Raw genomic sequence first — 13,570 nt, 5'->3', positions numbered from 1 at the left:
ATCCAAGGGCAAAAAGTGATCTCACTCGTTGACACTCGAGCTACACATAATTTCATAGATGCACAATTGGTAGCCAAGAGAGGTTTACAGACCGAGGAGCATGTTGGGTTTAGAATCATGGTGGCGAACGGTGACAAATTATTATGCACTTGGAAGATATCTAACCTTCATATAAGGTTTGGAGATGGCTATGAGTTGGAGGATAAATTCTATGTAGTAGACATGGGGGATTATGATGTCATCCTCAGCATGACATCGATGGCCTCGCTGGTTGAGTTCACACTCAACCAATCAAAATTGGAGATGAGGTTCCAGCATGAGGGCAGAACTGTTGTACTTAAAGGACTTTCAAACGAGAGCTGCAGAGTAATCTCCTTGAGGTGAATGCAGAGACTGTTTCGACATGATGATGTAGAGTGGGCGGCAGAATATTTCACTATGCCAACCTCACAAGAGCCACAAGTGAAGAGTTTCCACTAGATATTTAGGAGATACTTGATAGGCATACTAAAGTTTTTGGCACGATTCTGCATGGGGTTCCTCCTGACAGAGGGATAGAGCATGTTATTGAGCTCAACGAGAGAGCCAAACCAGTTATGATTACTCCCTATCGTCATCCTAACAAACACAAGGATGAGATAGAGAAGGAGATGGGGCATATCAGGCCTAGTAAGAGCCCCTTTTCTTCAGCAATAGTATTGGTAAAGAAGAAGGATGGGACAATGCGCATGTGAATCGATTACAGGGCATTAAATAAGAAGACCATTAAGAACAGATATCCCATCCAACAAATAGATGAGCTAATTGATGAGCTGCAGGGTGCATGCTTCTTTACAAAGATTGATTTACAATCAGGGTTTCATCAGATCAAGATGAGGGTCGAGGACATTGAGAAAACAACCTTTTGGTGTCACTATGGCCACTTTGAGTTTTTCGTTATGCCATTTGGGCTAACCAATGCCCCTACTACATTCCAGAGTTGCATGAATCAGGTATTTAGGGAGCAGCTTAGGAGATTTGTCCTAATTTTCTTTGATGACACTTTGGTCTTCAGTAAGACTTGGGAGGAGCATTTACAACATCTTGAGATGGTGCTGTCCATTTTGGAGCAAGAGTCACTATATGCCAAGGAATCTAAGTGCGATTTTGGGATGACTGAGTTACTATACCTTGGGCAAATCATCAGTGGAGATGGAGTTCGGGTAGGTCCCGAAAAGATTAGAGCTATTGTTGATTGGCCTATTCCTACAAACCTCACATAGCTTAAGGGGTTCTTTGGTCTCTGTGGGCTTTATATGAGATTTGTTAAGGGATTTTCACAAACCGCTGCACCCTTGACAGACCTTAGCAAGAAAGGGGCCTTCGTATGGACAAGGGCAGCTCGGAGATGCTTCGATCATTTCAAAAAAGTGATGTCATCATGTCCAGTATTAGCTCTATCGAACTTCACAAAGCCATTTGAGCTTCATTGTGATGTGTCGGGTGATGGGATTGGGGTGGTCTTGATGCAGGAGAAGCATCCCATTACTTTCGAGAGTAGGAAGCTCTGTGGAGTGGAGAGGAGTTATTCAATCTATGACTGGGAGATGTTGGCCATTATGCATGCATTGGGCAAGTTTCGGTCCTACCTAGTTGGGGGGAAGATTGTTATCTAGACTGATCACAACAACATCAAATACTTCATGAGCCAGCGTGACTTGGATGATAGACAACAGAAATGGATTACGAAGTTGCAGGCTTATGACTTTGACATTGGGTTTGTCAAAGGTAAGAAGAATGTGGTGGTAGATGCTTTATCCAGGAGACCTCATATTTGTGCTCTAGCTGAGATTACAAGATATTAGAGAAATAAGATTATAGCAGAGTATGCGAGGGACACTTGGGCTTTTGGAGTGATTGTAGGCACCATACAGGATGATCATTATGTGGCGATGGATGGATTGATCAAGTTCCAGGGCAGGATATATTTGATTCCCTCATCACATTTTAGGGAGGTAATATTGAAGGCATTCCATGATGCACCTATATCTAGACATCCAAGGGTCTTTAAGGCCTACAAGCAAATCCATGAGCAGTTCACATGGAAAGGGGTCAAGGATGATGTTCAAAAGCATGTCAGGGAGTGTGCAATTTGTCAGTAGAATAAGGGAGAGCACACATATCCTACAGGGTTGTTATAGCCTTTGCCCATTCCAAATAGGAAATGGGAGAGTATTTCTATGGACTTCATCACCGAGTTACCACGAGTACAGGGGAGAGATTACATCTATGTGGTAGTTGACCGGTTAACGAAGTTCGCTCACTTCTTTGTTATTCCATCCACCTACACAGCAGCACAGGTGGCCGATCTTTTTTTTAGATTGATATTCAAGTTACATGGGCTACCTAGTTTCATTGTTAGTGATCGGGATAGTAAATTTATGAGTGCTTTTTGGCAGGAATTGTTTGGGTTGTGTGGTAGAGATCTTACACCTAGCACTAGTTATCATCCGCAGACAGATGGGCAGACAGAGATTGTGAATAAATGGGTGGAAGGATATCTGAGGAACTATGTGACTACACAATAGAGAGCTTGGGTCAAATGGTTACATATGGGAGAGTACTATTATAACACCACTTATTATATGTCCATCAAGACGACTCCATTCATGGCACTGTATGGTTATGAAGCACCTAGCTTCATGGATCTAGTTTTGGGGGTAGTAGAGTGCCCAAAGCCAAAGACTTCTTGCAGGATAGTCAAGATACTTTGAGGATGCTCAAGGAGAATATATAGCAAGCCCAAAATCAGCAAAAATTGTATGCTGACCAGCACCGAACAGAGCGCAGCTTTGAGGTTGGGGATATGGTTTACTTGAGGCTACAACCATACAGACAGTCATCACTCAAGAAGAGTGGAGTAGAGAAGTTGAAGCCTAGATTTTATGGTCCCTATAGAGTGATTCGTAGGGTGGGCAAGGGTGGGCAAGATTGAGCTTCCAGAGGGCAGTCGAGTGCATAACGTGTTTCATGTGTCGAAGCTTAAGAAAGCCATTGGTCAAAGAGTTGCGCCTTCTAATGAGGAGAAGCTCATATTGATTCCTCAGGCTATTCTGGATACCAAGGAGAGGACTCTGCAGAACAGGGTGGTTAAAGATTACTTGGTTAAGTGGAGAAACTTGTCAGAGGAGGATGCTACTTTGGAAAAAGAGTAGGTATTGCAGCATCAAGAACTGAGGTTGCTTGAGGACAAGCAATTTCAAGGGAGGCGGACTGTAATGTCCCCTACTTAATGTGACCATCAAGGACAATAGATTAGCCTATGACAGGAGCTTTCGTAGGCTAACGAAGTGATTAGGGAGCTCATTTGGCAGTATTTTCAGGAGTTACTATTTTAGTAAGTCAGTGGGAGTCAAGTGATATGGAAATTTGCAGTGTTTGGCTTGGTGGATTTGGTTGAGCTCTTTCCGATGAGCTATCATACATGGTATTTTGAGTTCGACTCTTAAATGATTTTATTGCCAAAGTTAATTTACTTTATTATAAAGTGATAATTAAATAAAAGACTTAATTAAGTCACTTTATTATAAAGTTGTTTTAAAAAGTTATTTCCCATTTATCCCACATTGCTTATGCAAATGAAGTCAACTACTTGAAGGGCTTTATATTATCTTGGTTGTAATGAGTTGGGGCATGCTTGGATGATATTATTATTATGCTATTGGATTTTTGGGAAATCTAATTGTTGAGCTTGGAGGACGAAACCCCTTTTTGCTAGCATTCTCTTTGCTGTTGAAAGACAAAGTCAGGAGGATTATTAAGTGTTTTCATTCAGGAAACACAGTGGGATTTATTGGTGATTTTACACATGATTTAAGAGCTCTGAAGTTCAGGTTATGCAGATGTGAATAGTGATTTTGCTACAGTGAGTGAATAGTGTTTTTGCTATAGTCTGCGTGAATAGTGTTTTTGCTACAGTGCGCATGAACAGTGTTTTGCTACAATGCACATGAATAGTGATTTTGCTACAATGCACGTGAATAGTGTTTTGTTACAGTGCATGTGAACAATGTTTTGCTACAATGCGTGTAAATAGTAAAGTTGCTACAATGTCGTGAATAGTGTTCCTACAGTGCATGAACAGTGTTGCATTGAGTTTTCTTGCCCACTCTTGCCAGTTAAAATGTTGGAATGTTGTCATTTCATCTACAAATCACTACTTTCAAGTTCCTTCCATCATACTATTCATTTTAGGCATTGTAATTGTTAAATACCAATCTGAATATTTGGTGCATCCTATAAGGCAATTGTATGTAAACATTTCTATTGCAAAATTAATATTTTATCAGCAAATACGGAAGTTCTAGACTTCGCATGTTTATTGTTGTATGTTGCTAAGTGTTTGTCAAAATGCCATGTTCAAAAATAACACTCTAGCTAATAATAATTAGTAGTTTGCAAGTCTACTCAAAAAAAAAAAAGGGGGTGGTTATTACACCTTTCATGACAGAATCTTCTCAGCACGTTCCTATGCCTTCAACTGTGCAAACTAAATTTTGTTCTATTACAATGGAAATACAATATGGATCAATGCCAATAGTCTCCACTGTATCTGCTTCTACAGATGAAGGTTTCAGCTTGCCTGCATGGTTGAGCATAATCACAACAAAAAGAAGAAAAGTGGTCGTACCACCAGATAATCTTCCTATTCAGAAGACCACATCCAAATCTTTGAAAGATAAGATTGTTTCAAGGATTTTGGTTGATTCAAACAAAACCAAGTTTGTTGAAGTTGCTAAGCCCTTGGTGGACAAATCTGCAGAGGAACTTACACTTTCTGATTACAAGTTCACTAAAGTAGAAATCGAAAAATAGTCGTGTTTGAGTTGTTTACAAGGTGCTCAAGATGCATTGGCAAATGTGTCAAAGAACAATCATGAGCTATGGGAGAAGAAAAATCAACTGAAACAAGAAGTTCGAGCCTGAACGAGTTCATCCAGCAACAATCTTCTTAAAGAGTTGTTGCTATATCTCAAACATCCAAGGGGAGAAAGTTGATTGAATCTACCAAGTCTTGAATAGGAGAGATCATCTCTAAAGGAGTCCAAGCCATCACGGAGACATTTGTAATTCTTAGGCGCATCAAAGAAATGAATGGAATGGAGCGAAACCTAATCTCTTCTTTGACTCAAGGAGCAGATAATTTGAAGGAAATCCTCAATGATTGGAATAAAATGGAAAGTTTTGATCTAGATGCCTTGGTTTCATGTGATATTCTTCCATCATGTGAAATGTTTATTCAGATTTCAAGGACTTATTCATTACAAAGAGGAAACATTGAGGAAGTTAATCACAAAGTTGTAGGCAACACTCGGAGATTGTCAGGCAGTTGAAACAGGTGTTACTTGTGATTTGGAACAGATGGGATGCCATGTTATTGATGATTCTGGTAATCTCATTGCGGTTGAAAGGGTAAGCTTGGAATATACAATCACGATCACTGCTGATGTAGATTCTGATGACTTTGGTTCACACACAATGAACAAGTTTGTCTTATATAAATCCTCGACAAAACACCTGTTAGGTACTATGGCATCAAATTCCAAAGTTGTGAAATCAACATATGCAAATGTAGTGAGGATAGAAGCCATATCAAAGACCATGGCAATTGTTGATGTTTCCACAGTGTGTGATATCATCGTCAAATTCAAGAGTCTGAGAAACAATCTTTAAGATTGTTGTTTTTGTTTTTATTTCATGTTTGTAGGTTTAAGAGGATGCAATACATGAGAAAGTGTAATTATATGCAATGCAAGTTACATGTATGTAAAAGCATGTAATGCAAGTTGCATGTGCAGTTGCATGTAACCCTATATTTTCTCTTGTGGTTAGACTAGGTCAAAGTTGGTTGAGTTGCTCCCACTTTTTCCTCCACATTTTTCTCAACTCCTGTGCCTATATAAAAGAGTGCCCCCTCATTGTAAAATCATCATTATCTTTATGCAAGAGAGCTCTAGAGAAATTGTACTAGCAGAACTTTGTTTGTGTAGCACTATTTTGAGAGACACTGAATAAAAGGGAGCATTTGAGACTTAACTTTGATTAAGTGAGATTGTTACTTGTGTGAGTTATAAGCTTTGTCAATAATTCATCTAAGTTATCTTTGATTCATGTTATCTTGTGTTTTGGGTAATTGTATCTTGTGAATTTAATATAAAAGAGTTAAGAAGCAATCGGAGCCAAAGTTCTGACTTGGAGAAATTGTGAAAGCGTAAAGCTAGAAGCTTTGTTTGTAGCTTATACTTCTTTCTTAATTTGCAAAATAATTAAGTTATTCTTACTTTTAGGAGTCTTTGTGGCCTAATTATAAGGCTTTTCATATAGAAGTACGATCGAACTTAGAGCCAAACCAATACATTTTCAACTAGCCTTTGAGTTAGTAAAGGTTTATCGGTATCACTATTTCCGACTCTTGATAGAAGTGTAGTTAGAGATTCACCCTGCCATTATTCACTCCACGAGTAAGTAGATTCTTTCTTGAAAGTTAAGAAGAAAGGATATTGGTAACACCCATTTTACAAAGTCTCTCGACTTCTTGCTAAGAGGGAACCTTCCCTTTAAAGTAGGAAAGACTTTGTCTCACACGTTGTGGCTAGTCATCCTATTTTGCGACTGGATTTTTACCCAAAACTATTGGTTGCAAAATATCCACACAACAGTGTATATGAACCTTCATTGAAGCAACTTGTATCAAGGATGTGCAAATAAGTATTCATTATCTTTGAGGATTACATTTATCTACTCATGGTAGTCTCTCTCTCATTTGTATTTCTATATGTACCATAAGAGCTACTTGCATTGATCTTTTATGTTGTCTCCAGGGATGTTCTTGCAAGAAAAGAAGAATGGTACATTAGGCATGCTACCAAATATTGTGAAAGACTCAATCTTATGACAATAGCTCTAGAGAGGTTTTGATCTAGGTTTCATTAGTCATTTGATGATCATGCTCGATAAAGTGAGGTTATTGAAGAAAATATATTTGATGATTGAGATTATGAGTATAGTTCTATATCAAGAGGGAGCATGAAATTTCATTAAAGGCAACCTTGGACAAAGAGGTCAAGCTTGGCAACCACATTTTTTTAATATCTAATGTTTCTAAGCCTAAGGATAAATTCATAGTTTAGTGCAATCACTCATGTTAATAGGAATCAAGGTATGCTTTCGTGACCGAGGGAGCAGATAGAAGATATGTTTCACTTGACTTTTGAGGATCTCAATCATATTTATTTAGAGGAAGTAGACCATGTCAAGATGGATTCTCCACTGAACAAGAAATTGTAGCAGCCAGAGGACTATGATTCATGAGATGAAGTTCCATATGACTAAAAGATCTTTATGCGAATGCCTAAATCGCAGATGGATACTAGAATACTATTCTTCAAAGTACATTATCACTGAAATCTGACAACCGATAGTTCCTCCAAGCCTTCTGCCAAAGTGAAGTTTTTGATTATTGAAGACAAACTTGAAGTAATGGATTGGAGCCTTTAGTAAGACGGAGTCTCAACATCAGTGATTACTTGAGATGTACTACAATGCATCTTTCTCTGTGAGAGAATTTTCAGGTGAAAGCTCATATTCCAGCCTCTAGAAATGTTCATGGTGGATGTCATGTGAACTACTACATGACTTTGTGGAAACATCATGGAAGGTGATGATCTTTCTTTGATGTTTGTTTATGGTTTCTAAGGTAGGGTGATGATCTTACAATAGTCTAACCTTCTATCATGATCATAGTATCGAGAATCGCCCAAAAATTGCCTGAATCGGCGATTCCGCGACCAGATTCGTGCTATGCGATTTTTTTTGCATCGTGTATCGATATCACCGACTTCTAGGTCATGAATTGCCGATTCAAGCGATTCATGTAAAAATCGCCAAAATCGCCTGTAAAAGTCGAGTATGAATTGCCCGCGGCATGTAAAAAGGGAAGTTGAAATTTTTTTTAAAATCACTTGTTTTTTTCACTTTGTTTTTGACCTATTCTCTTTGTTATAACCCTAAAGGGCCTTCTATTCATTAACCATGAGTAGAAGAGAGGAAAAGTGAGAGAGAAGAAGAGAAAAGAAAAGCCATAGGTTTCCAACCAGCAAGAAGGAAGAGCACCAAAGAGATTAACAGGCCATTTGGGGAGCCCATCAATTGCTTTGGGAGGATTAAGGAGCCAATATCAACACTCTTCAACTCATTTGCAAGAGGTAAGTGCTTTTTTTTTTCTTGCATGTTAGTGTATTATGCATTTTTTGTTAAATTTTTAGTGTATTATGCGTTTTTTGTTAAATTTCTATAGTTTTCAAGAATTTTAGTGTAAATCTTGAATGTTCTTTATTTTTACTAAGTTGCAAGCTAGGGTTTGTTGTTTTCTAATTTTTATCAGCTTCAAACTTTGATATTTTACATAAAAAAAATTATTGCAGCAGCCTTTGCTCTCATTTTTCGCAAATTCCAATGGGTAAAAAAAGATGAATGTTGGAAATATAATGAAGAGTTTCTTGGAAGAACCAAATATCAAACAAAATGCATGTTTTGTAAACAAAAAATAACTTCCGGGGGTATTTATAGATTGAAATTCCACATTGCTGCTATACCTGAACACGATGTTACAGTTTGCACTCACCAAACTCCTGAGGCAAAACGCACTTGCTTAATGGCATTAGAAAAAATTGAAAAAGACAAAGCAAATAGGAAAATGCAAGTTGAAGGGTTAAGGGGTATTGGCTCCCATGTTCCCGCATCCGGAGCCGCATCCACATCTGCATCTGCATCAGTGTCCGCATCTGTAGGTTGTGTTGGAGAGGGTTCTTCTAGGCCTCCTTTTTATCCTAGTTCTTCTGCTCGTGCTAGTGCTAGTGCTAGTGCTAGTGCTAGTCGGTCACATACTAAGACAGAGTCCCACACCAACCTATTGCAGCCTAGAGTGCAGAAAAACAGAATGGATAGTTACTTTGTGCCCCACACTACTCCTGGTTCCCAAACCACGCTTGAGGGCATGGGTTTGAACAAGGAGATTCACGATGCTGCTAGAAAGGAGATATGCAAATTTTGGTACTTTTGCAACATTCCATTTATTGCAGCCAAGTAATTGATTTTTTTTTCTTTGTTTTCTTTAAAGTTAAAATTAAAAATAAAAGTAAAACTTTAATTATATCTACTTGTTTTATAATTTGAGTCTTTGACATCTAAACTTTTATTTGTAACAGGGCTCCTTATTGGCAGAATATGTTAGATGCGGTTGCTATTTGTGGTCCGGGGTTTAAAGCCCCAACTGAGGCTGAGTTGAGCGGATACCTCCTAGATGAGATGGTAGAGGACATGAGGGTTGACCTCAAGGAGAACCGAAAGGAATGGATTGCAAAGGGTTGCACCATCATGACTGATGGTTGGACAGATAGGAGGAATAGAACACTCCTCAATTTTCTTGTATCCTGTGGAGGTGATTGATCATTCTACTTTCCTACATACATAATTGTAAATTTTGATTTGTTGAATGCCAATTCGTTAATGATCCATTTAATATTATAATTCGTTGTTTTGTTACTTGTAGGATATACCATGTTCATAAAATCCATTGATGCTTCCGCACATGTGAAAAATGCCACATATTTATGTGAGGCTATTGAGAAAGTTATAGCAGAGGTGGGGGAACAAAATGTGATCCAGGTGGTGACGGATAATGCAGCAAATTATGTTGCAGCAGGTAAACTTTTAACTTTTCAAGTTTTGAAAATAAATTTATTTGAATTTTGAAATTTGAGTTTCTAATTGACTTAAAATTGTTGTAGGTAAACTTTTGATGGAGAGGCACCCCACCATATTTTGGTCCCCTTGTGCAGCACACTGCATTGACCTCATGTTGGAGGAAATTGGCAAACTTGAGTTTGTCAAGTCATGTGTGGAAAGGGCAAAAAACATATGCAAATTCATTTATAATCATGCATTTGTCCTTAGCACAATGAGGAAGTACACAAAAGGCAAGGAGTTAGCTCGCCCAGGTATCACGAGGTTTGCCTCGAATTTCATCACCTTGCAGTCCTTGTTGACATCAAGGGATGGATTGAGGAGCATGTTTGTTGGGTAGGAGTGGATTTTCTCTTCCTATGCTACGACCACTGTAGGGTTAGATGTGGCGGATTGCATATTTGATGAGGATGGTTTTTGGAAACCCGCTAGAGAAATCCTTAAGGTAAATTTATTGCAATTTAACATTTAGTATTTTTCTTTTACTTTAAGTTATATTATTTTATATTTAAGTTTTGACTCAAATTTTTTGTTTTACTTTGTATGTAGGTCACTGAGCCCCTTGTAGCTTTGCTACGAACTGCTGATGGGGAGAAGCCCTCTATGGGCTACATTTATGAGGGCATGGATAGGGCCAAGGAGGCCATCAGAGCCCAATATGCAGGAGTGCAGGAGAGCTATGGCCCTATTTGAGACATCATCGAGAGGAGATGGCAGAATCAGCTCCATCGACCCATCCACGCAGCAGCTTACTATCTGAATCCGGCATTTCGTTTCCATCCTGAGTTCAAGGCGGATGTGGAGGTTCTAACTGGCTTATACACAGTGATTCAGAGATTGAGTAGTGATGAAAATAGCGTTGCTGCGATTGTTGAGCTAGGCCAATTCAACAATAAGGAGGGGCCACTTTTCTCTGGCAGGATGGCCATAAATGCTCAAACAACACTACAACCAAGTAAAAATTAAATAATATATTCAATGTTCATGAATCTAGATTCTAAACTTAAAGTTGATTATATAATGCATTAATTTTAGAGTTGTAATTTGTAAATGAGACTAATTGTTTTTGTTTTTTCCTTATTTCAGATAGATGGTGGCAAATGTTTGGGGCCACAACCCAAAACCTTCAAAAAATTGCCATTCGCATTCTGAGTCAGCGGAGCAGGGCTTCTGGATGTGAGCACAGTTGGTCCATGTTCGAGCACATCCACTCGAAGAGGAGAAACAAGTTGACAGTGCAGAGGTTGAATGATCTTGTCTTTGTTCATTACAACCTTCGTCTTAGGATCAGACAGAGTTTGAGCGCTGACTCCTCTCTGATCATTCTGGAGGAGATTGATCCAGAATCAGAGTGGATCACACAGACCGTGGACCTAGTCTTCACTGAGGAAGACCGCGCATGGGTTGACCAGGTGGATGTAGAGGCTGAGGCTATGGCCAGGGCAGAGGAGGCAGCTAGAGCACGTTCAGGCATTGGTAGACGCAGGCGCACACACAGACGCAGGCCCTAGCGATGTTATTCGTGAGCCCATTGCCTATGCAGGGGACATGGCTCGGCGGTCCTCTAGGACCTACTTTACACGCCTTTCTCATAGGCAAACTGGATACTCAGAAGCTGAAGTTGAGGCTGCAGCAGAGCTAGAGGATGTTGATGAGGCTTGAGCTGGAGCCTTGTTTTTATATTTTGTTTACACTGCATAGATATTGATAGTGATACTGAATCACTGATAGACATATGTTTCAAACTTTCATGGATCTTCATCTTAGATTTATACATACATTTATGATTTGATGTCTTATAGATCTTCATGATTTCATCTTACTGATTCTATGATTTGAATCATTATGATCATTTGATTTTTATTTACTTCAGCTAGCATACAATTTACATTTTAGTACATTATGATAACATAGTTACGTATGTGATGGATTTTATGTTTCATGTTTATGTATGTTAGATTCTATTTGATGATGTTATAGTGTTTTTAAGTTATATTCAATAAAGGGTGCATGAAATAAGTCTTAAATTGTTAAAATCTTTACATTTAAAGGGTTTTTTCAAATTTGCCGATTCCTCGCCGATTCACCGGCAATTCACCCCCGATTCACGATTCAATTCGGCCGTGCCAATTCCGATACGATTCCGATTCACGTTACTTTGATCATGATGGATGTCAATGAGATTGATATCTAAGTAGATCATGATAGATTATATCTTGCAACCTATGGTAAATATCACATTGGTGATATGAGTGCACATACCTTATGGACATATTGAATACTTGGTGAATATCATGAAACTTTATATCCATTGGCCATTACTACAAGTACTTAGTAAATATCATGAGACTTGAGATTTATAGGCCATTACTCCTTATATCATTAGATTATATCATTATGGTGGATATCTTCAAGTTAAGATATCTGTAGAAATGCTAAACACTCTGATAGTGCATATCTCACAAATAACTTTTAAATTTGTCATACTAAGATAAGGCATGGTGCATGCTATGAGACATAGTATTGGAGACACCATGTGCACATATTTTCTTAGTAGGCATCATGGAACTTGATGCCAATGCACATACCAAGAAAATATAAGTATAATGAACATCATATGGTTGATATTCCTTCTTGAATTATACTTCTAATGATATCGAAAGATAACATCTAATTTGGTGGGTATATGTCGATATCCTTAAATACATCATTTCTAAGAATATCATATTGAGATGATATCTCTCTACATTGCTTGAGGGCAAGGTGTGTTAATTCTATAACAATACTCCCTAGCTAAGAGGGAGAGTTAATGTTGTAGCTTCAGTCAGATTGATTTAACCATGAGATACATTGCTATGATTACACATTAATCATTCTGATTAGTAATCATTAGACAATTAATGTGTATGTATGTATGTATGTATGTATGTATGTATATAATTAACAATTGTGTAATAATTACTAATCGTAAATAATGAAACATGTGTTAGTGAAAAGACATGTTCCATTAAGGGACACATCTCTCCTTTGTCTCATCTACAATATAAATACAAGGGAGATTGTTGCCTTTGGAATACACAAAAGTCGTAAGCAATGTTATTATGTTTGCAACGATCCTACCTTAACAAGAGACATTGGAAACTTTAAATGTCAAAGTTTCATAGTGTTTCCTCTATTTTGTGATTACAAAGGACAACAATGTCCATTGATGTTGTCTAACCACTGTGAACAAACAAACAATCTCCTCCAAAATTTAGGAACCCTCCTAAAAAGTAGGAACCACGGCAAAAGTCTACAAGTTGTTCCCTAAGGTAACCTGATGTACCTTGGTCAACTCTCAGTCCATCCTTATAAATAGGGACTCTTACTAAAATCTAGCAAATTGTCCCAAACTAGCCATATTGGCTCAAAAAGCCCCAATATGTCTCCATTAGCCCCTGAGTGGATTCTCTGCGCAAATCTATAGGCCTATAGGAACCCATATAATAGGCCAATCCTGCTAGAAGCAATAACACTAAGGAAAGCCCAAAAGTGGGGACATCACAGTGCTCTCACTAAAGATTGCTTGTCCTCAAGCAATGCTAGTACAATCTCCAAACAACAAATTAATCCAAGCTAAAGTCAAGAATGATCACAAGGTCCCACGACAATCTCACAAGGAATCCACCATGCAGATGTTGTGCCACTCTAATCATAACTTAAAACAAATTGTGTCAAAACTGTACTCTACCCTCCTATAATTCGCCAAGGTAATCATCATCAAAAATCAAGTTGTAATACCTCGGAA

At 38.3% G+C, this 13,570-nt stretch overlaps 2 protein-coding genes across 4 annotated transcripts in view; one reads left to right on the top strand and one right to left on the bottom strand.

The window, feature by feature from the left end:
- LOC149552084 (uncharacterized) overlaps positions 1-13,570 on the bottom strand; it is a 266,469-nt gene that overhangs the window by 133,171 nt on the left and 119,728 nt on the right. The window lies entirely within an intron of this gene.
- LOC149552085 (uncharacterized) lies at positions 9,579-10,455 on the top strand. Its single transcript, XM_089789769.1, has 3 exons — positions 9,579-9,742; positions 9,828-10,228; positions 10,333-10,455. Exons 1-2 carry the CDS (start codon positions 9,598-9,600, stop codon positions 10,121-10,123), a joined length of 441 nt encoding a protein of 146 aa, XP_089645895.1. The 5' UTR covers positions 9,579-9,597; the 3' UTR covers positions 10,124-10,228; positions 10,333-10,455.

The sequence above is a fragment of the Cupressus sempervirens genome, chromosome 6, assembly GCF_028749045.1.
Source record: "Cupressus sempervirens isolate cs-2001-9-10 chromosome 6, ASM2874904v1, whole genome shotgun sequence".
Taxonomy (NCBI): Eukaryota; Viridiplantae; Streptophyta; class Pinopsida; order Cupressales; family Cupressaceae; genus Cupressus; species Cupressus sempervirens.
This window is presented reverse-complemented; position numbering and strand designations above follow the sequence as displayed.